Source organism: Equus przewalskii, chromosome 27, assembly GCF_037783145.1.
Source record: "Equus przewalskii isolate Varuska chromosome 27, EquPr2, whole genome shotgun sequence".
NCBI lineage: Eukaryota > Metazoa > Chordata > Mammalia > Perissodactyla > Equidae > Equus > Equus przewalskii.
The window spans coordinates 39479198-39499739 of NC_091857.1; the positions used below are offsets into that span (position 1 = coordinate 39479198).

General features: G+C 63.7%; 1 protein-coding gene across 2 annotated transcripts in view; it reads left to right on the top strand.

Annotated features, from left to right (window-relative positions):
* The window catches only part of PFKL (phosphofructokinase, liver type), a 28710-nt gene extending 12860 nt beyond the window's left edge, over positions 1–15850 (top strand). The window contains exons 6-22 of one of the 2 annotated variants that reach the window (XR_011533980.1): positions 231–275; positions 527–635; positions 3121–3216; positions 4199–4291; positions 6239–6364; positions 7199–7263; positions 7904–7967; positions 9228–9374; positions 9732–9802; positions 10244–10331; positions 11119–11271; positions 12942–13106; positions 13512–13573; positions 13820–14107; positions 14597–14696; positions 14783–14888; positions 15291–15850. Coding sequence is in view for 1 of the 2 variants with exons in the window: in XM_070597733.1 (XP_070453834.1) it covers positions 231–275; positions 527–635; positions 3121–3216; positions 4199–4291; positions 6239–6364; positions 7199–7263; positions 7904–7967; positions 9228–9374; positions 9732–9802; positions 10244–10331; positions 11119–11271; positions 12942–13106; positions 13512–13573; positions 13820–13931; positions 14597–14696; positions 14783–14888; positions 15291–15438 (1750 nt within the window). In the remaining variant the exon portion in view is untranslated. The remainder of the gene's footprint in view (positions 1–230; positions 276–526; positions 636–3120; positions 3217–4198; positions 4292–6238; positions 6365–7198; positions 7264–7903; positions 7968–9227; positions 9375–9731; positions 9803–10243; positions 10332–11118; positions 11272–12941; positions 13107–13511; positions 13574–13819; positions 14108–14596; positions 14697–14782; positions 14889–15290) is intronic. The other variant, XM_070597733.1, reaches the window with a different exon arrangement.
* Positions 15851–20542: the final 4692 nt, after the last annotated feature.

Below are 20542 nucleotides of genomic sequence, written 5' to 3' on the forward strand. Positions count from 1 at the left end.
AGCCTGAAGGCACAGAGGTGGCTTTCAGGGCAGAGACATGGCCGCCCTGGGTGAGAAAGGCTGCCTGTCCTTTGGCTGCTCCCGTGTCTGCCGTGTTGCCCAGGCACTCCCCTGGCAGAGGGGGGCTGTGGGCAGCGTGGCACGGCCCCTGTGGCTCCCGGGAGGCCGGGCCACAGAGCTCAACTCAGGGAGGCTGGGCACTGACACTTCCGCCCTGCTCTGTGTCACAGCCACCAGAGGACGTTCGTGCTGGAGGTGATGGGGCGGCACTGCGGGTAAGGGGGCTGCCCTGGTCGGCCCGGGGGCCCGGGGCTCCTGGGGAGCAGGAGTGGGGTGTGGTGCCCTGTTGTGCCTGGCCCATGGCGGGTGCTCATTTAATGCTGTCGGTGTGAGAGTGGGGTGTGGGGAGTCCCGACTCTGGGGCTGGATGCAGCTCAGAGCGGCACCTCCCTGTGACCCGGGGTCTGGGCCGTGGTGCTAGGTCGGGGTCCCACCTGCTGCAGCCCCTAACGCTCCCCTCCTCCAGGTACCTGGCCCTGGTGTCCGCCCTGGCCTCGGGGGCCGACTGGCTGTTCATCCCCGAGGCCCCCCCTGAGGACGGCTGGGAGAACTTCATGTGCGAGAGGCTTGGCGAGGTAGGTGGCTGAGGGTCCCCCCCAGAGTCCCTGCTGTGAGCCGATTGGCCGGCACAGAGAGGCAGGCGAGGTAGGCGGCCAAGGGTCCCCCCAGAGTCCCTGCTGTGAGCCGCTTGGCCGGCACAGAGAGGCAGGCGAGGTAGGCGGCCGAGGGTCTCCCCAGAGTCCCTGCTGTGAGCTGCTTGGCGGGCACAGAGAGGCAGGCGAGGTAGGCGGCCGAGGGTCCCCCCAGAGTCCCTGCTGTGAGCCGCTTGGCCGGCACAGAGAGGCAGGTGTCCCCCGGTTAGCCTCCCTGGGGTTGTGTGACCAGCTTTGGCTGATTCCTGATCACTCTGGTTCCACAAGCATCTGCAAGCGTCCCCCTGGGGGCGGCACCCAGCCAGGTGTGGGAGGGCTGACTGCCATGGATACACCTGGGGGCCTGCCCCCTGGAGGGCAGAGGGGGACACTCAGGATGCTGCCGTGGGCTCGGCTCTCTGTGGTCAGTGCTGACACGGGACAAGGGGCAGGAGTGGGGACACAGTCAGGCTGGCCTCTTGGGGGCCATGACTGCTGAGGCTGAGCCGGGGGGAGGTGGCCTCGTGAAGACGGGTGGGTGAGGACATGGAGCAGTGGCCCCAGTAGAATAGCCCACAGTGGGTCAGGGAGGCCAGAGCCCATGGGGAGGAGCAGGGTGCCGAGATGGGGGTGACCGTCCCCTAGAATGCAGCTCTCTGTCCCTCAGGTCAGAGTCAGAGGGCTCTGGCACAAGACAGGCAGCCACTGCCCCAGGGGCCCCCAAGAGCTCCCAGCTAGGGCAGGTTTGCCCTCGGCCGGGCTGGGGCTCAGTGTGGACGGGAGGGCCGTGAAGCGGGGAGTGGGGTGCTGTGCTGGGAGAGAGGGGTGCCTTCCAGTCAGGGGGCTCGAGGGCTGAGGCAGGGGGGCCCAAGTTCACTTCAGGCCAGGTCGGGACCCTAACGGGCTGTGCCCACCCCGGCTGTCCTCCGTGCCCTGGCCCCAGTGGCAGGGTGAGTACAGAGGCCGCCCGGGGCTGGGCCTTTTGTTCTGGAGTCCGGGGAGGTCAGCGCCCAGGCCCTCTGTCTTCTGAGGGAGAGCCAGGCGGGCCGTCGGCTGGCTCTTGAGCATCCCTGTCCCCATGTGTCTCAGTGGTGGCCTCACTCCCATCACAGCAGCTTTGCATCCCTGCCCAGGGCAGTGGAAGGGACTGAGGGTCATGACTGGCTTCTGGAACCTTCCCCAGTGGAGCCGAGGGCAGGGCCTAACAGAGTCCAGCGGGTGAGGCTGGCCAGAGGCCCACGTTCTCTCCTCGGATGGAGTCCTTGCCCCCTGGGGGGCTGGGGCTCCTGACTGGCGCTGGGCTCTGGTAGTGATGGTCCCACGCTGACCTCGGCCTTGGCTTACTCGCTGAGAACTTGGGGCTGGGCCTTCCTGGAAGTGGCCTGGACTCAGGGTCGGTACACTCTGCTTCTTTCCTGCTCTGCGTGAGGCCCTCAGGTCCTTCCTGGGCTCCCCTCAGCCTCAGTTTCCCCACCTTTGAGGTGCAGGTGTCACCCTCTGCTCTGCCCACCTCCCAGGCTGTGGTGAGGGGGGTCCAGGCTCTTCTCCTCTGCCTGCAGACCCAATCTGGCTGTCTCACCTCACCTGCACCAGTGCCACCTCCTCCAGGCAGCCCTTCTCCCCTGGGTTCCCCTCCCACTGCACCCGGGCCTCGCAGGAGCTGCTCTGGCTCTGTGTCCCTCTCTGAGGCTTTTTGGGTGCTGCGGGGCAAACACAGTGCTTGTGGGTCGGAGTGAATCCCACAAATGTTTGTTGAAGAAATAGATGCATGAAAAGTACTTTCCTCAGAGAGCTCTGCGTTTGCAGTGATGGGTCCCGTCAAGGGCTGGTGTGGGGTGTCATGGGTCCCTGGGTGCCACCTCTGCTCCTCCCACAGCCTGGGGAGGGGAGGGGGAGTCCTCCGGAGGCGAAGCGTGTCCGGGAAGTCCTGGCTGGTGGCCAGCACTGTGAGGTCATCCCACTTTAAGGATGAGAAAACAGGCTCAGAGGGGACCTCAGCGTCCCAGGTTAGACCCTGGCAGGATTGACTCTGTGACTGCAGGACCTGCTGGGGGGCGTCCCTCTGCCTCTCCATCCCAGCTCCCGGCCCCTGAGTCCTGGGGAGGCTGCAGAACTACTGTCTTCCCGCCTTGACTGCTTCTCCCGGGAGCATCCTCACTCGCTTCCCGCCTGTAGCATCTGCCTGGTCCCTGGCCCTGAGGCCCCTTCCTCCCCGCTGCCCCCACTTCCCAGGCTGCAGGCAAAGAGCCCTCCCCCAGGCCCCCTCTCCGCTCCCCCTCCCCAGGAAGGGCAGCCGGGTCCTGGTCAACCCACCTCAGTCTACTCCCTGCCCCTCCTCCTGTGGATTGTGCGTCCCATGGTGTGGACCCCGGGTCCGGGGCAGGTGTCTCCAGGCTGGCGGCTGAGCTCCGGGGTGTCTCTGATCTAGACTCGGAGCCGAGGGTCCCGACTAAACATCATCATCATCGCGGAGGGTGCCATCGACCGCCACGGGAAGCCCATCTCCTCCCGCTACGTGAAGGATGTGAGTGTGGGTGGGCAGGGCTGCAGGGGGCGGGTACCCCTTTATCTCCAGTTCTCTCTGGGGTCCCCATTTCCCTGGGTAGGAGGCTCCTGCAGGATACTTCCTTATCTCCAGTGACAGCCAGATGTGGGGTGGGCATGCCTAGGGGCTCCCCAGAAGCCCCGGCCCCAGAAGCTAAAGTGTGCCCCCCACTGGTTGGGAGCCTCCCACCCTCGGGGGTCCAGTCTTAATTCAGAACATGTCCCTTGCAGAGCCAGGCCTGCTCCCCATCCAGTGCCCCAATACCATCCCAATGTCAGGGCCCAGCCCCTGCCCGCCCCTCAGTGACAGGTGCCCAGCACCCACCCAGTGCTGGACCCACAGCCGAGCCACTGGCACTGTGGCGAGTCCTCCCTGTGACCTGCACCACTGACTGCGTTCTGCCCCAGGGCCCTGGCCCCGTCCTCCAGCGGGGCACAGCCCCGAACGCTTCGTGCCCCTCACTTTGGCTGCCCACCCTGTCATCGTGTCCCCAGACCAGCGCTGCCAGGAGCTGGCCCACCTGCTGATTCTCTGTGCTCGGTGGGCTCAGACCCGAGGGGGCTGGAGACCACAAGGAGCTCCTGCACCCAGGGCCATGGGCCTGGAGACGGCCGCTCACTCACACACACACAGGAACACACATCCACATGCTGACATAGGAGCACACACCCACACACGTGGAAACGCACATTCACACACTCATCTGGAAATAGATCCACACTCGAATGCAAACACTCCCCCCACAGAAACACATCCATACACACACATGCACAGACACGCCCCCCCACACTCACAGCTGTGGGCGTGAACCCTGGGCGGGCTCTGTGGGACTCTGAGGGGCTGGCATCCCTGAGGCAGGGCGGGGGCGGGGTGAGGACCAGGGTTGCGGGCCGTGGGGTGGCGGGGCCATGGGGGTGGGCATCGAACCCAAGGAGCCCCCTGACTCTGTCCCTGTGAGCAGCTGGTGGTCCAGAGGCTGGGCTTCGACACGCGTGTGACGGTGCTGGGCCATGTGCAGAGGGGAGGGACCCCCTCGGCGTTCGACCGCATCCTGGTAGGTGGGGCGTTGCTCTGGCCCTGGGCGTGCGTGCGTGGTGTGCATGCGTGCGTGGGTGGGGGATCGTGGTGTGCGTGCCTGGGTGAGTGTGAGCATTTTCTCACTTCTGCCAGTGCTTGCAGATAAGCCCGAGGCGTGGGCCCTCATTTTTGTGGGGGTGGGAAACTTGGGCCTGGGGGCAAACGGAGGGCCCAGCCGTGCCCCTGCCTCCTGGCCAGCCCCGTCCCTGCCCCACGTGTTGTCAGCACAGGCTCCTGACCCTCCTCAGTGACGGCTTTTGGCAGGTGCCTGGGAAAGGATGGCGGAGTGAGCAGAGGGCAGGGCCTGGGCTCGGCCCCCTGGGGTGTGATGTCCGAGGCTGGCCCATGGCCCAGCACCACAGCTCTTACGTTGGGGGAAGGCCCGGCGCTGGCGGGGGAAGTGCTGGATTCTGGCCTGAGTGTGCCATCTTCGTCCTGATGACTACTGGGTCCCACCTTGTCCTCTGCAAAGTGGGAATCATGTTGCAGCCAAGTGGAGGCAGGGTCTGGGGGATAGGGAAGGCCCCACGGTGGGTAAAATGCCTGCACACGGGTTAGTCACCCTAGGGGGGGGGCGGCTAGAGACAGCAGGGCAGGTGGGACCTGTGCTCGGGCTACTGTGCTGGTGTGAGGCCAGGTGACCAGCTCGGGCCGTGGGGAGCTGCAGCTGCTGTGCTGCAATACTCCTTTCCTAGGATGCCTCAGTGCGTGATCTCCCCAGTCCTGTCACAGAGCAGGGGGACAGTGACCTCAGAGAGGGACCCTGCCGAGCTGGCCAGGTACCCCTACCTTACATGAGGCCTCAGGGGTGCACTCAGGGGAACCTCCTGAAGGGCTGGGAAATTGGGGCCAAGCATGAGCCCTCCACCAAGCCTGGGAGGCAGAGATGGGCTGTCAAGCGCCGGGATGGGTCTGGAGTCTCCCCGACTTGCAGAATAGGCTGGCCTGGAAGATTCGTGGATGCTGGTAGAAGAGACAAGATGCCTGGGTCAGAGACGCAGGACAGTTTATTACTCATGGCAGCATTTTGTGCTGGTTCCCATGCTCAGTTCCCACAGGGTGACACCTGCACACACAGCAGGTTGTGTTACAGGAGAGGAGCCTGAGCTCAGGGAACTCGAATCTTCCCTAATGAGCCCTCAGCACCGAGCCCATCTTCCAAGGCTGTTCCCAACACAAACCTGAGCGATTGGTGCCTCAGTCAGCGTGAGCATGTGCAGAAAGCCTCGGAGACCCGGGGAGCATGGTCTGTGGGCACAGCAGGAGGCATGGGACCTGCCCGCCATAGCTCATAGAGCAGAGCACCGTGACCATGGGCCTGGCTTTCTTGTGTACCTGTCTGTCCCTATTGGCTGTGCCAGGACCCCATTTGTGATTTGTCTCCCAGAAGGGCAATCCCTAAATGTTTTAGCTGGCCCAGCCCACTAGCCCACATTCATCATTTGCACACATACCAAGAAAACTGTGAATTAAGGAGCCCCAAGCGAGAAACCTTGGCATAGTGGAAAGAACCCTAGAAACCCAGTTCCAGCTCTCACCCTGCCCATCAGGCTGAGTGACCATGGGCACGTCGTGTCACTGCCACCTGCATCCTGTAGGGACCATGCCTTCTTGGCAGGGCTGTCTGAGACCCTGTGAAATGGTGCCTGGAAGGGCTGTTGTGAATGGTGGTCATATGATGGTCACCGTTCCTGGTGCCACTTATTCTAGAAGCTTCTGTTAGTGTGTGTGTGGGAGGTTCTGAAAGCTGACAGTTTGTGCATCTGTGAAGGAACGTTGGGTGCATAGTGTAGAGGCTGGCTCAGTGCAACCCCCAGAGCAGAAAAGGGCAGAGCAAGTGTGTGTGTGTGTGTGTGTGGGGGGCATGGGGTTAAGGGGTGGGCTGTACCTGCCTGAGCCCCACCCTGCCCCTCTCCCCTTTCAGAGCAGCAAGATGGGCATGGAGGCGGTGATGGCACTGCTGGAGGCCACGCCCGACACACCGGCCTGTGTGGTCAGCCTCTCGGGGAACCAGTCGGTGCGGCTGCCCCTCATGGAGTGTGTGCAGGTGGTGAGTACTGGGCCCGTCCTCCGAGGGAGGGGTCCCCTTCCTGCCAGAACTGTTCATCCTCCCAGGCCCCCTCAGGGCCCCAGCAGGCCCCTCTCCCCACCCCGTCTCCCCCGGGGTCCTCTGCTCCCCACGGTTGTTACATGGAGAAGGCAGCACGCATGTCTCCCCCTCCTGGCCTGGCTGTCTGGGTGCGTTGCTGCCCCCCAGCAGGCCCCAGCGGGTGTCCGGGACCTCTAGGCCTCCAGGGAGGCGGGGGAGTTGTGAGCATGTCCCCAAGGTGAGACCAGCCCCAAGAGAGGGTGGGAGCTGCAGGGAGCTGGGGGAGGTGAAGTCACCTAGCTGCCTGGAGCCAATGGCCTTAGACCGACCTTGCAAACTGGGCCAGGTGGGGCGTTTGGGGCTGGCAGAGTAGAAGAGGAGCAGGTGGCCAGAGCCACTGGGTAAAGTCAGGCAGACTGTGGGGGGAGATTTGGTGTGGCTGGAACAGGGACCATGGGGAGGGGGAGTGGAGGTGAAGGCAGAGAGGCTGGGTGTGGGGACGCTGGCCCCGCCCCTGCAGGTTTGGGGGCCCTGCAGCTGGGGGCAGAGCAGGGTCTGCTGGGGGAGGGCAGGTAGTTCGGGGCAGACTTAGCGTTGGCCATGGGTCTGAGGGCCAAGTCAGCTTCACCCTCTGTCGCCGAGGCCCTGGCTGGGCCCCCAGGGGCTGAGGAGGAGCGAGGCCCGGGGTGCCCCTGCTGGGGAGGGCCCGGTGGCTGGGTCAGGTGGGGCTCCGAGTCGGCGGCTAAGTGTGCGCCAGGCCGCCTCCTCCAGCCCGTGCTCTCCGTTTTCTTTAAGACAAAGGAGGTGCAGAAGGCCATGGATGAGAAGCGCTTCGACGAGGCCATCCAGCTCCGCGGCAGGTGAGGGCCTCTTGGGGCTGAGGTCGGGGCGCCGTCTGCTCAGTGCAGCCCGGGGCAGACTCCCACGTGGCTCACACACGGCTGTACCCCTGACACGCGGGGTGTGCACACCTGCAGATGGCGCCCACATGCTCTCCTGAGACCCTCCTTCCGAGTGTGCCCGGCTGAGCCCTGTGAAGTAGGGCAGGAAGGACAGGGTCTTAATGGTCCTGGGGCCAGGAAGCAGGAAGGCTGGGGGTGGACGTGGAGCCGCCATGCAGGGTGGGGGTGGGGGTGGGGGCACAGCACAGGTAGGGTTGGGGTGGGCACTGTGGGGCAGGGGGCGTCCACAGGAGTAGCAGTGAGGCAAGCCTGGGGACCCGGTGGGCTGGATCTGCCGATCTGGTTTCCACGGTTCCATGGCCGTGCTCCCCACCCACGCAGGCTGGACACGGGGCGCTCGCTTTGCTGAGAGGGGGTTGGGATCGCATGTTCCACGGGGGTCTTCCACGGCCCAGCGATGGCGCCCAGCTAGGGCTTGTGGCAACAGGAGGGGAGGTGGGCTGTGCCGGGCTGGGCTGCGGGCCGCGTGCTGTGCCGAGCTGTGTGGCGTGGGCTGTGGCCGCTGGGCTGTGTGATGCATGACCGGCTTCCGTTCCAGGAGCTTTGAGAACAACTGGAACATTTACAAGCTGCTTGCACACCAGAAGGTCTCCAAAGAGAAGGTGAGGTGGTGCGAGCGGCAGACCCACGGCTGTTGTCTCTGCAGCCGCCTCGCTCGGCCCCTGCCGCAGGGTTGCCTGTGGGGTCGGCCTGCCGCCCCTGCCCAGGAGGCGGGGAGCTCTGAGCGGCCCAGCTGGGCCGGGGACCCTGCCTCCTGTCTGGGGTCTGAGCTGTGAGCTGAGAGGGTCAGCTCGGCCTCTGCTTGAGCAGCAGGTCCTAGGCAGCCTGTGTCCGGGCCTGGACATTCCGCTGGCAGCTGCTTGTCAAACAGTCGAAGGAGGTTAAGTCAGGCCTGTCGATTTAACTCGGGAGGGGAGTGAGCCAACGTTCATGAAATGTTCCAACATAGCTAAAAACCTCAGGAAATGGGCTCTCTTCAGAAAAGGATGATAGCAGAACTCGTTTCTGAAATCCTGGAGGACAAGGAAAGGGTCCCATCAAGACAGTCGTGGACAGTGGGGTCCTGGCCCCCCACTGATCCCAGAAGGTAGTCAGGGATGGGCAACTCCCCTCATCCCCACCCCGGTGCAGCAGAGTGGTCTCCATGTGCCCCCTCTGAACCAGCTGGGGTTACCAGGACCCAGCAGAGCCACGCTGCCTGGCAGAGCCACTGGCCACATGTGGCCATGTTGTGCTTGGAACGTGGCTGCCCATGGTGAGTGCTGTACATGCCAAACACAGGCAGGGTTCCACGGACACTGAAGGGAAAACAGATGTGGACTAGCCTGCTAGGAATTTCTTACATTGATTCCAGGTTGAGGGCATAATATTTTGGTTAAGTCAATCCTAGTATTAAAAGGAGTGTCACCTGCTTCTTAGCCACTGGGAAATGTGGCTGCTGGAAAACTTACAATGATGGCAGTGGCCCCTTCTCTCTCTGTGCATCCGTGCTGATCGCCAGTGACTTTGCGGCACCAGCTGCCCTGACCCCAAGTGTGGGGTGACTGCTGAAGGCCTCCAGGCAGGCACTGACTGTGGCCCAAGCCGTGCTCGGCCGACAGTGTGTGAACTCTTGCTGCTGCCTTTGGCCGAGGACTTGGCAGTTTACGAGCCGAGCTTGCACCACAGCTCGTCGGGTCTTTGCCAGAAGCTGGTGGGGGCAGTAGGACAGATAGCTTCATTCCCAGGGAGCCCCTTGCTGGACAGTGTCCAGGCTGGCACGAGAACCTGGGCCCCTCTCTGGAAGCTGCTCTGGCTGAGCTGTCTGGGTCAGCTGGGCCTCCCCGCCCGGTGCTGACTCCTCTCTCCTCCCTTCCCTGTAGACCAACTTCTCCTTGGCCATCCTGAACGTGGGGGCCCCGGCGGCCGGCATGAACGCGGCCGTGCGCTCGGCCGTGCGCTGCGGCATTTCCCAAGGCCACACCGTGTACGTCGTGCATGACGGCTTTGAGGGCCTGGCCAAGGGTCAGGTAGGTGCGGCTGTGACAGAGGCCGGGCCGGGGACGGTGCTGCAGTGGCTGGGGCGTGCTCCTCTTCTGTTGGTTTATGACCCAGCCCTCGTCTGCTCACAAGCAGGGGCCACTGGACACAGGGAATGGCCTGTGAAAGCAGATCAGGGGCCCTGGGAGAGGGGAGCAGCTGTGGCCACGTTAGCTGCGCCAGCCAGGCCCCCAAACCCGACTCTGACCTGCAACGTGACGGTTAGCACCTGGCACGGCCTCTGTCCCCCTTGAGGAAGGGCTCTCCCTGACCACAGCTCTGTCACCTGAGGAGGAATGTGCCACTGCCTCTGGCCTGCCCCCTGAAGCTGCGTGTCTCTCCTGCAGGTGCAAGAAGTGGGCTGGCACGACGTGGCTGGCTGGCTGGGGCGTGGTGGCTCCATGCTGGGGACCAAGAGGTGAGTGGCTGGCCACCGTCCCAGGCCCCTTGGCCACTGTGGGCTGCTGGGGGTGGGAGAGCCAGAATGCATGCCACAGGAGAGACCAGCCCCTTGGCCTTGGCGACATCCCCCTTCTGGCTGGTGACCTGCCCAGAGCAGGCTTCTGACTCTCCTGCCTGGGGCTTCCTGGTTGAGAGCCCACCTGTGGCCACTGGTATCAAGGAGGCTGCTCAGTGGCCCCTTGCCTGCGGAGAGCATCCCCTTGGGCAGGAAGTGGAGCTCACAGCCAGGCTGGCAGGAGGCGAGTGGCCAGCGCCCTCCTTCCACCTCTAGACAGGAATTGCATCGCCACAGCCCAGGGCCTTCTCCCCCACGGCCAGCTGCAGTGTGGATGTGTGTCCTTCCAGCCTGGCGTTCTGTGTGGACGTGACATGTTCATCTGATTTATCTCCACCGCAGGACGCTGCCCAAGAGCTACATGGAGAAAATCGCAGACAGTGTCCGCGCCTACAACATCCACGCCCTGCTGGTCATCGGCGGCTTCGAGGTGAGGGGGCCGCCCAGGGAACCAACGGGCTGGGGGGCATGTGGAGGAGACCCGAGAGCATCTCCGCCTCATCTGGGGCCCTTCTGGAAACCCCACGTGCCGGGAAGTGACTACAGGCCAGTGAAGACTGGTGGGTCCCCGAGGGGAAGTGTGGTGTCGGCTTTGGGAGGATTTTCACCTTCTCCTGAGGGTGGCACAGAGTTCAAATGAATGCTGGCAACCTGGTGCTGTTGGTGCTGGTCGGGGGGGTTGGGGGATGGGGGGGGAGGAGGAGGGGCAGCTCTGAGCCTCACCACTGGACAGGCGCATGTCCCAGGTGGGGTGGGGCGGGATAGCCTGGGGCAGGAGGCCCAGGTGGCCTCAGTCCCTCACTGTAGGGTGGCCGTCCACGGTGCAGCTCAGCAGAGTTCTGGCACTGCTGGCATGGCGCTTGTTCCTGGCCAGCCATCTTAAGTGACTAATGTCCCCTCTCGCCCTTTCCTGGGGAGCCTGAGCCCCCTGCAGACTGCATGGAGTGGAGTGGGGTCCAGGCAGGGAGGGTGGGCCTCCTTCCAGTCTTCCTTGGAGTCCAGTGTCCCTGGCCGACTGGGACGACATAGCTCCTGGGTCGTGGCCCTGGGAGTGGGAGTGGGTGGTCCCAACGCCCAGTCCTAGGCACACAGCCAGCCGCTGGGGAGCGGGCCAAGTGTTCCCAGCCCTGGAGCCCGCCTTCGCCTCCCCCGCCTCTCCCCGCAGCCCAGCCTCTCCTGCACGGCCCTGAGCCCCCTGCCCACCTGCCTGCCCACAGGCCTACGAGGGGGTGCTGCAGCTGGTGGAGGCCCGCGGGCGCTACGAGGAGCTGTGCATCGTCCTGTGCGTCATCCCGGCCACCATCAGCAACAACGTGCCGGGCACCGACTTCAGCCTGGGCTGTGACACTGCTGTCAATGCTGCCATGGAGGTAGGGCGCTGGGCCCCACCGCCCCACTTGGCAAGACTCAGGCAGGGATGGGGTGCCGGCGGCAAGCCCCCAGGAAGCGGGGCCTTGGGGGCAAAGCGCAGAGTGCTGAGCACCCAGAGGGGCTGCTGCGGGTGCGACGGGGCATCGTGCCTGCACTGAGGCCGCTGACTGCATCGGGAGTGGGCAGAACTTGGCTGCAGCACAAAGTCTTATGGACGGCAGGCAGGGGTGTGGCTCTGGGGTCGCTGGGACCCAAGGATAACAGCAGTCAGGGCTGGAGCTGACTTAGTTGTGCTAATGTAGTGGTGTGGATGTCAGGCCACGGATCTATCCAGTGAGGCAGCCATGTGTGGATGTGGGGGAAACTGAGGCCACTGGCTAGGACGTGGGAGGGTGGGTGCTCCAGAGAGCCTTCCAGTCATCGGAGCCATCCACCTCGGCACAGGCTTCCCTGGAGGTGGGGGCTCCATCCCTGGAGGGGTCCGAGCAGGGCTGGCCCTGGGACCTCCGCGGGGGCCTCCTCATTGCTCTCTCCACCCTCTGGACCCTTCCCACTGCCCATCTATGGCCCCACATGAGCCCAGCTTTCCCGAGGGTCCAGCACCTCCATGTGTCTGTGGGGGGGCTCTGAAGCTGGAAGGGGGTGTGTGGACCCCGAGCAGGTTCTGTGTGTTACTAGAGAAAGGAGGAAATATGAATGGAACCCACAAGAGACTAAAGGAAAGCCACTTCATCTCCCGACCCGGAGATCCTGTGATCTTGCGGGGTTTTCTCTGAACTCACCCCCTCCCCCATCTACACAGGCTGTGGGCTGCCCACGGCTCCTTCTGAACCTTCTGTGCCTCTGGCCAGCGCCAAATGCAGTCCTGTTTTCTTTGCTTCTGTGATGGGGAAGATGGTATTCTAACATGCAGCTCTGATTTCTGGGGAAGTCGAACATTTTTCTATACCTGTTTCTTATCTGTTTGCGGCTTTTTTGGAAATTATCTTTTCCCATCATGTACCATTTTTCTCTTGGTGAGGTTTTTTTTATTTATAAGTGCTTTTTACATATGTAGGATACTGATCCTTTGGCCAGCATTGCAGCTATGTCCTACACTTTGCTTTCTGTCTCTTTCTGGGGTTCAACCTCCTGGTTCAGACTCCGATAACCTGCTTATCTTGTTTTATTTCCTTTTTCTTAGTTGTTTGTTTAATGTTATAATTTCCTTTTCAAACTCTGAGCCATTCCGAGTTAGGATTATCATTACATTTCACATTGTCATTAGCATCTGCAGAGCACATTCCTTCACATGTCATCTGGTCCCTTGTTCACAATGACCCTACAGTGGCAGGAGAGTCCTCCCCTCTTTACGGATGAGGACATTAAAGCCCAGTGTAGCCCTGGGCAATGTCAGAGAGAGCCCCCAGCATGTCCCTGGCCTCCGCCCACTGGATGCTAGTGACTCCCCCATTGTCCCCGGGAGCAGAACCGCCTGGTTGAGGGCCCCTGATTCTGCGTGGCCCTGTGGAGAGCGCGGTGAGGGCTGCTGGTGCCTTGGGCACGCGGGGCGAGGCTTTCCCCAGCTCGTCCAATCCTCGGTCAGCTCTGGAGAGAGGCTTGGGTCCCTGCAGCTTAGCGGCTCCCCGTGGCCCCCCGGGAAGGGTCCTGACCACCCCTGGCCCCCCAGAGCTGTGACCGCATCAAGCAGTCGGCCTCGGGGACCAAGCGCCGCGTGTTCATCGTGGAGACCATGGGAGGCTACTGTGGCTACCTGGCCACTGTGACTGGCATCGCCGTGGGGGCCGACGCTGCCTACGTCTTCGAGGACCCTTTCAACATCCAAGACTTAAAGGTGAGCCCCCAGCCCTTCTCTGGCTGCAGACCCCCAGTGGGGCTGAGTGGGCCCCTCCTGAGGCCCACATGGGCTGGCCTGGGGCCCAGACCAAGGGGCAATAGCCCGACAGCCTGGGGGCTTGTGACCTGTGCACCCCCTCATCTGTGCACTCCCCCCACCCAGTGTCCACATTGTGGCTTCCATGGCCTCCTGGCACCGTCCACCCCCAACCCGGCCTCACGGTCTAGCCCCCATCTCCCGGCACCCTCCCACCAGCTGCGTCCCCCATCACTCCAGGTCACACCAGCCCCACCTGTCGGTTAGTCTGGAATATTCCTTCCCAGACAGCCTTCCGGCTGCGGGTGGGTGCAGTGCTGGCTGCTGCCCCGACTGCGGCTCACCCGTGTTCCCTCGCCCCTGCAGGCCAACGTGGAGCACCTGACGGAGAAGATGAAGACGGACATCCAGAGGGGCCTGGTGCTCCGGTGAGGCTGCCGGCGGGCCTGGGTCCGGGCAGGGGGAGGTGTCTGCTCAGGCCATGGTGGGGGCTTCAAGACCCCCGCGCTGCAGGCCAGGCTGCCGAGGGGTAGAACAAGGTGGAGGCCGCCTCCCAAAGGGCAGGGTGGGGTCGGGCTTTCCCGAGGTGCTGCCCCTCCCCAGACCCAGCTGGGGGCCCGGCCCAGTGGGGCTCAGCATCCTGGCAAGTCCTGAGTGGCTATTCCTCTCCACAGAAACGAGAAGTGCCACGAATACTACACCACGGAGTTTCTGTACAACCTGTACTCCTCCGAGGGGAAGGGTGTCTTTGACTGCAGGACCAATGTCCTGGGCCACCTGCAGCAGGTATGGGTCCAGGAGCGTGGATTCTGGAAGGTGGCCCTCAGCCTCCATCTGTATCTGGGCTGACGGGACCCAGGAGGCCATGGCAGATGGGGACACCTCCCTGTGCACGTCCTCGTGGGGCACCTGGCCGCCTCCATCTCACCCCCAACCAGGGTGCTCATCAGCCTGTGGTGCAGGTGAGGAGACGGGCCTCACCGCCATGAAGGGGCAGGCCCGGGAGCCCTGTGGCTGCCTCCATCCCCTCACCTCCACCACCTTCTGGTGGCCCTGCAGGAAGCCTGTGCTGTGGGGGTTTCCCAGCCTGACGTGGGGCCATGTGTGTCCTGAAAGCTCCCCTCTCCCATGGGGTCCTTGCTCACTGGTGGTGGGACCTGCCTCCCAGACACAGGGGCCCATGGAGGCCACCCCCCTCGATGACAGCCCACTGCTCGGCCTCTGGAGGTGGCTTTTGGGCCAGATTTGGGGTAGAGAAAGGGGCCTTGGCTGAGTCGGAGGCAGGCAAAGGGAACAGACAGAAGTGCTTGGTGGTTGGAGGGGATGAGGTGTCAGAAGCTGCCCGGGAGGGTTCACCTGAGGTCATGGCAGAGCCAAGGTTGGGGGCCCCTGCCTCGGGCCGGTCTGCTCCTCTCGGCACCCAGGAGGTGGCCCCACCGCTGTGTTTTCAGGGTGGGGCTCCAACCCCCTTTGACCGGAACTATGGTACCAAGCTGGGGATGAAGGCCATGCTCTGGATGTCGGAGAAGCTGCAGGCAGTCTACCGCAAGGGTACGTTGGGGGAGGGAGGCCCGGACCGCCCCTGCCCTCCGCCAGGGCCTGGGTGTGAGGCTGCCGGCATGTGCCTGTGTCCACAGGTCGGGTGTTCGCCAACGCCCCCGACTCAGCCTGCGTGATCGGCCTGCGGAAGAAGGTGGTGGCATTCAGCCCTGTCACCGAGCTCAAGAAGGACACTGACTTTGAGTGAGTCCCTCCAAAGAGAGGGGTGGACTGACCAGGCCTAGATGTTCCAGGAGCCAGTGTGCCAGGAGGGCGGTGCGGCCACACTCGAGCCCTGGGGGCAGCACCATCCCTACACCCAGGGCTGACCCCCTGTCGCTGCTCCTCCCAAGAGGGCAGAGGGTGGGGTGGGGTCAGCCAGACTGGTCAGGTCTGAGAGTACGTGTCGCCGACTCCATCCCCCAGCGAGTCTGTGCTGAGCCCCTCCTGGTGCAGGCCCCGGAGGGACGGGGACCCCAGGTCCACCGCCATGCCCTGCTCGAGTGCAGCGGCTGGGGCCAGTGTCCAGGTGCCCCGAGGAGGGGTGTCCTGGGTGGAGGCTGCGGCCCGAGTTGCTGCCCTGACCCTGACCCCCGCCCGCTGCAGGCACCGCATGCCCCGGGAGCAGTGGTGGCTGAACCTGCGGCTCATGCTGAAGATGCTGGCGCACTACCGCATCAGCATGGCCGACTACGTGTCCGGGCAGCTGGAGCACGTCACCCGCCGCACGCTGAGCATGGAGAAGGGCTTCTGAAGCTGCGCCTGCCACCTCCGCTGGCCTCCCTCCCTGGGGCTGGGGCTGCTGCTGCTGGGAGCCTGCCGGCAGGTGGGGGGCACAGCCCTCTCAGCCCAGCTCTGTCCCTTGCTGTTCGCTGGGCTGTCCTCCGGGACAGAGCACCCTGGGCACCCACCTTCCAGCCCAGGGGACATGAGGGTGTCCATGTTTGGACACTGCTGCCCCTCTGCCTCGGCGCCCCGCGTGGCCCTGAGCCTCTCCCCATGCTGGGACCTCACCCTCACCAGCCCTTGGGGGGACCAGCGCCCAGTCTCTGTGCTGAGGGGGGCCATGCCCCCTGGGCCTCACTGTGACCCTGCTCCTGTGTACACTGGCCTCTGTGGCTGACAAAGCTTGTCACCTTTTCTAGAAATAAAATACCCTGACTGTGGTGTGCTGTCAGTCTCTGGGAAGCAGGGCCCATGGAACCTTCTAGGGAGGGGGATGGGCTGGTGGTCGGAAGCCTCCCACCTGCATGCATGGGTCTGGGGCCCTCCGCGGGCCCTGAGGTCTCAGGGACACACGCCCTCTGGGGCCACACTCACCTTCTAGGACCAACAGTCCCTCCCTGCTGATGGGGTGACCTGGGCCCCTCCCTGCTGTTTCCTGAGGGCTGACCTGAGCCCCCCGGCCTGTCTGAGGGGTGACAGGCCTAGCCTCCCTCAATCTTGAATGGATTTCTCAGCCAGGTTCCCAGGTCCCAAGTCTGACCTGGGACAGTTCCCTACGCTCAGCCTGGGCTGGGGTCTTGGAAGCAGAGCCAAGGTCCTGGGGGCAGGTGGCTGAACTGAGCGAGCACCCCGGGAGACACTGGTGAGGGTGGTCGAGGGCGGGAGGCAGCCAGAAACTTCATCGCTAGTGGGGGCCAGGGGCTGATCCACCAGAAGCTCCAGGGGTAGTGTAGACCCTTGGCTCTGCCATGTGGTGCTGGAACTGGGGTCCCCGAGGGGATGCCCTGAGCCTCGACCACATGGAGTCTGCACCTTGGCGGGACCCCGTGCGTGACTCCTGAGCGCGCCGTACCCTCCATGTCTGTTCCCACCGCAGTTACCTGGGCACTCATGCATCCAGGGCTGCTCCCAGCCCACACTCCTGCTCTGGCTCAGGAGGAGGTTCTGGGACCATGAGGTTTTGTGGGGATGTCCTGGCCGCAGGGGGCCCACAGGCTACACCAGGGGTCCCTGGGCAGGGAGTCTCCTGGTTGGACCCAGGCTGGCTGGGCGGCTCTAGGGACCAGGCTGGGCCCTCTGTCCCTCAGGCTGCCTCATGTCTCCCTAGACCTGGCAGGGAGCCTTGGTCACTTCACAGACAGTGGGCATGGTTGGGCTGGCCCTGTGCCGGGGCGGGGGGCATGCCAGCCTCACTGTGTTGGCTGGGGGCTCCTGGGTGTCCATTTCTGGAGTTGGAGCCCCTCCAATCTGCTCTGGCTGCTGTGCATGTGGGTGGTCCTGGGGCAGGACCAGGAGGGGACAATACCCCAAGGAGAGAGCCCCGAGGCTCTGAGCCCCTGTCCCAAGACCAGGGACAAGTTCCTGGGGCCCAGAAACCTGTGCATGTGTGTGCCTGCATATATGTGTGCAAGTACAGGTGTGCACGTGTGTGCGCATATATGCACGTGCAAGTACATGAATGTATGCGTGCATGTACACATACATCTGTGCATGTGTGTGCCTGTGTTCATATATGCATTATGTGCTGTGTGTGCGTGTACATTATGTGCCTGCATGTGTGACTGCACGCGAGTGTGCATGTGTGTGGCATGTGCCTGTGCACAGGAGTGGGGAGGCTGGAGCTCAGAGGTGGTGACCCCCTTGAAGGAGACCCTGGCTGGTGGCAGGGACGCCCTCCAGTGTACAGCCACGTGCTACTCTCTTCACCACACAGCCACTGCCCGCCCAGGTGCCAAGCTGGCCTAGGCGCTGCCCAGGGCTGCCTCTCCCTTGCCCTGTGCCCCTTGACCCGCTGCAGTATCAGGGTGAGGCCGCCCCAGGGCGCCCAATGCCCAGCCTGGGGAGGGGGACGGGAGGAGGCCGGGAGGCTAATTTTCCAGGTTCCCAATGGTTTTGTTTAAATTTAACATGCAGCATCTGGAGACGCTCGTAAAACAGGCCCTCAGCGGACGTTCCGGCCACAACGACAGGACCCGGCGCCCTGCTGGCTTCTGCCTCCACAGCACGTCCTCCTGGGCCGGCCGCTGGCTGTCCTGAAGCCACTCGCCCTCCCCGCAGGAGGAGGCCGTCTCCCAGCCTGGAGGGGCATCAGCGGGTGCCGTTGGCTGCCAGGCCCGCAGCCTGGGAGGCCGAGGCTGAGGCTGTGGCAGCTGCAGAGGGCCCCGGGGCCAGGTGCAGCCCGTTCATTGCTGCTCCCCGGCGAGGCCCTCGTCCTCCTCGCAGCCAACACCTCGGCTTCCCAAACAGAGGCCCAGCCGCCCTAGAGCTGGTCCCAGGTCAGGGAGTGGGCCTTGAACCCCAGACCCAACGGGCTATGCCGCCAGCTAACCCTCGAGGACACAGCTTCTGGGGCCCGTGTGACAGCTGACATGTGGGGGGGGCCTGTGTCCCCCGCAGGTGCTCGGCTGGTTGCCGGTGGGGTGAGGGCTGCACACACAGGGTGCTGACCAAGTGTGCCCCCACTGCGCCCTGCCCACGGGAGAGGGGCTTGCCATCGTGGAAGCAGAGCCTGCTCCAGGAGGCCCGGGCCCAGGGCAGGGTGGCTCGTGCAGGCACGAGACTCACCAGAGGCACGAGAACTTACTTCAGTATTTCTCACGTGTGTGTGTGCGCCACTGAACGTGACCCCAGGAGGCTGGGGCCAAATGCCCTGGCTTCTGTGTCTGACAATGGAGACACTGTGTGTGGAGTCTGCTCAGGAGTCATGGGCCAAAGAGCCCCAGTAAAGGCTCTGACAAGTCCTGCGGAAGACTCCACCACTATGTTAACCTGGACATGCATCACGTGGTCGAGAGGCGCTCTGTTGAGGGACTCCGTGGTGGCAATGCCCCTGTGGGTCCCACCATGCAGACCTAAGGGCCAGCAGGGGGCTCGTGCGTGGGGGTGGCCCAGGGGCCGGCAGCGGGCACAGCCCAGGAGGGAGCTGCTGGCAGGCGCAGGGCTCAGCTGTGGGCTGGAGTTCCTGCAGGACCTGCCCCCACAAGGAGACTGTCGGTTTCCTAGAAACCACCACAAACTTGGCAGCTTCAAACACCCCGGCTGTGACCTCTCCACGGCCCAGGAGTGTGACACGGCCTCCCGGGTCCTCTGCTGAGCCATAGCCATGACGGAGGTGTTCGGCGGGGTGTGGTCTCACAGGGACTCAGGCCCTCTCAAGCTGCGTGTTGGCAGAACTCAGGAGGAAGCAGGGGCGTCTGCTGCGCTGGTCCCCGAGCCCACGCCCTCCTTAGCCTGATCAGGTGATGCCTGTGCTGAGGCTCACTGATTAGGCCAGGCCCACCCAAACAATCTCCCTTTCGATAATCCAACATCAGCTGATTAGGGACCTTAACCACATCTGTGAAACCCCTTCACCTTGGCCATATAGTACAGTCTGTCCATCATATCACAGACCCTCCTTCTTCTTGGAGGTGGGGATCATGTGGGGCGTGCCCACTTGGAGCCCCCTGAGAACCCCACCCCCACAGACAACAAGCCCAGCCTCACTTGCAGGGAAGCATGTGCCCAGCAGGTTCTGAGAACAGGGTAGGGGTGTCAGGACAATGGCAGGCCCTGGGGAGCATGGCTGGGGAAAGAAGGGTGCTGGGGGTGCAGGAAGCGGGTGAACTGGGACCAGGCAGTGCTCTCTGGCTGGGGCAGGGTCCTGGGAGGGGCTGAGTGGGGTCCACTGTGCAGTGGGGAGCTGGGCAGGTGTCCACACAGTCCCGAATGTGGAGGTGGCAAGACCACCGGCCTCAGGAAGCAGCCCCTGCAGGGCTGGGGCCACCGGCTGGGACAGGTGGGGAAGACCTGAACCCAGAGCCAGCTCGCAACCCTGACAGCAACCCCTGAGGCCCAGGGCAGCCCTGGAGGGCCGCTCCCCCAAAGCCACCATCCCTGGTGTGCAGGAGGACGCGCCCCATGGGCAGGCTGCCCTGTCCCGAGCCTAGGCCCACAGGGACGCAGCCGGGGCGGGCTGGGGACGCAGGGACTTCAAATGCATCGTTTCTCTGTCCTATGGCTCCTGCATTCCATCTCACTCTGTGAAGACGAATTCCAGGCCTTGGAAAATATGGATATTTCTGTGAGCTTTCCAGGAAGGGAAGTCCATGAGTCAGTCTCACGGGGGCCATGGATCTCTGAGACGCACCTGGCGAAGCAGAAAGCCTGTGCCCGGCGGGTTTAATTACAGCGTTTTCCTACAGTCCTGCTGGTGGCAGGTGCTTGGCGGGGAGCTGGAGAGCCTTTCTGGAAAGTCACCTCAGAGGCTGGTGCCTCAGACATGACTTCAGGAGGAACCTTTCCGGGGGGCCTCAATGCAGGGCTGGGGGCAGGAGGGGAGGCCTCCGGACACCGTCCCAGGTGCCCAACAGCCCAGCCGGGGGACAGCAAGGCCCGACACGGGTGTGCTGCAGTCTGACAGTGCAGCGGGGTGCTCACTCATTGGGAGACCCGCCTGTCGGCCCGTGGGGACAGTGCAGTGACTGCCCTGGCTTTCCTACTGGGCGTTCTGAGCCAAGGGTCGACGCGGACAGCACACCATCAGCCTGGGTCAGATTCATAGGCTGGTCCCTTCCCGCCCTGCCCCGCCCGGCTGCCCTGCAGAGGGCAGGGCACTGGCTGCAAGGGCACATGGCACAAGGACCGTGGCGCCCGCCTCCGTTGCGTGCTGCCGTGATGGGCAGCTCTACCCTGACGCGGAAACAGTATTGCATCCTAACATGGAGGGTGATGGCCCTGCAGGAGCATCTGAGACCAGGCCCGGGCCCGGCTGCGTTATCCTGGCGGCCTGGCGCACACAAACACGCAGGCCCCTCGTAACAGTGAGGAAGACTCTTGGGACGGCAACAGCAGAGTGTTAACTGAGCGTACGGCCCCGTGTGCCTGTGTGGTCCCGGCCCTGGCTGAGTGCGCTGTTGGAGCACCAGGCTGCA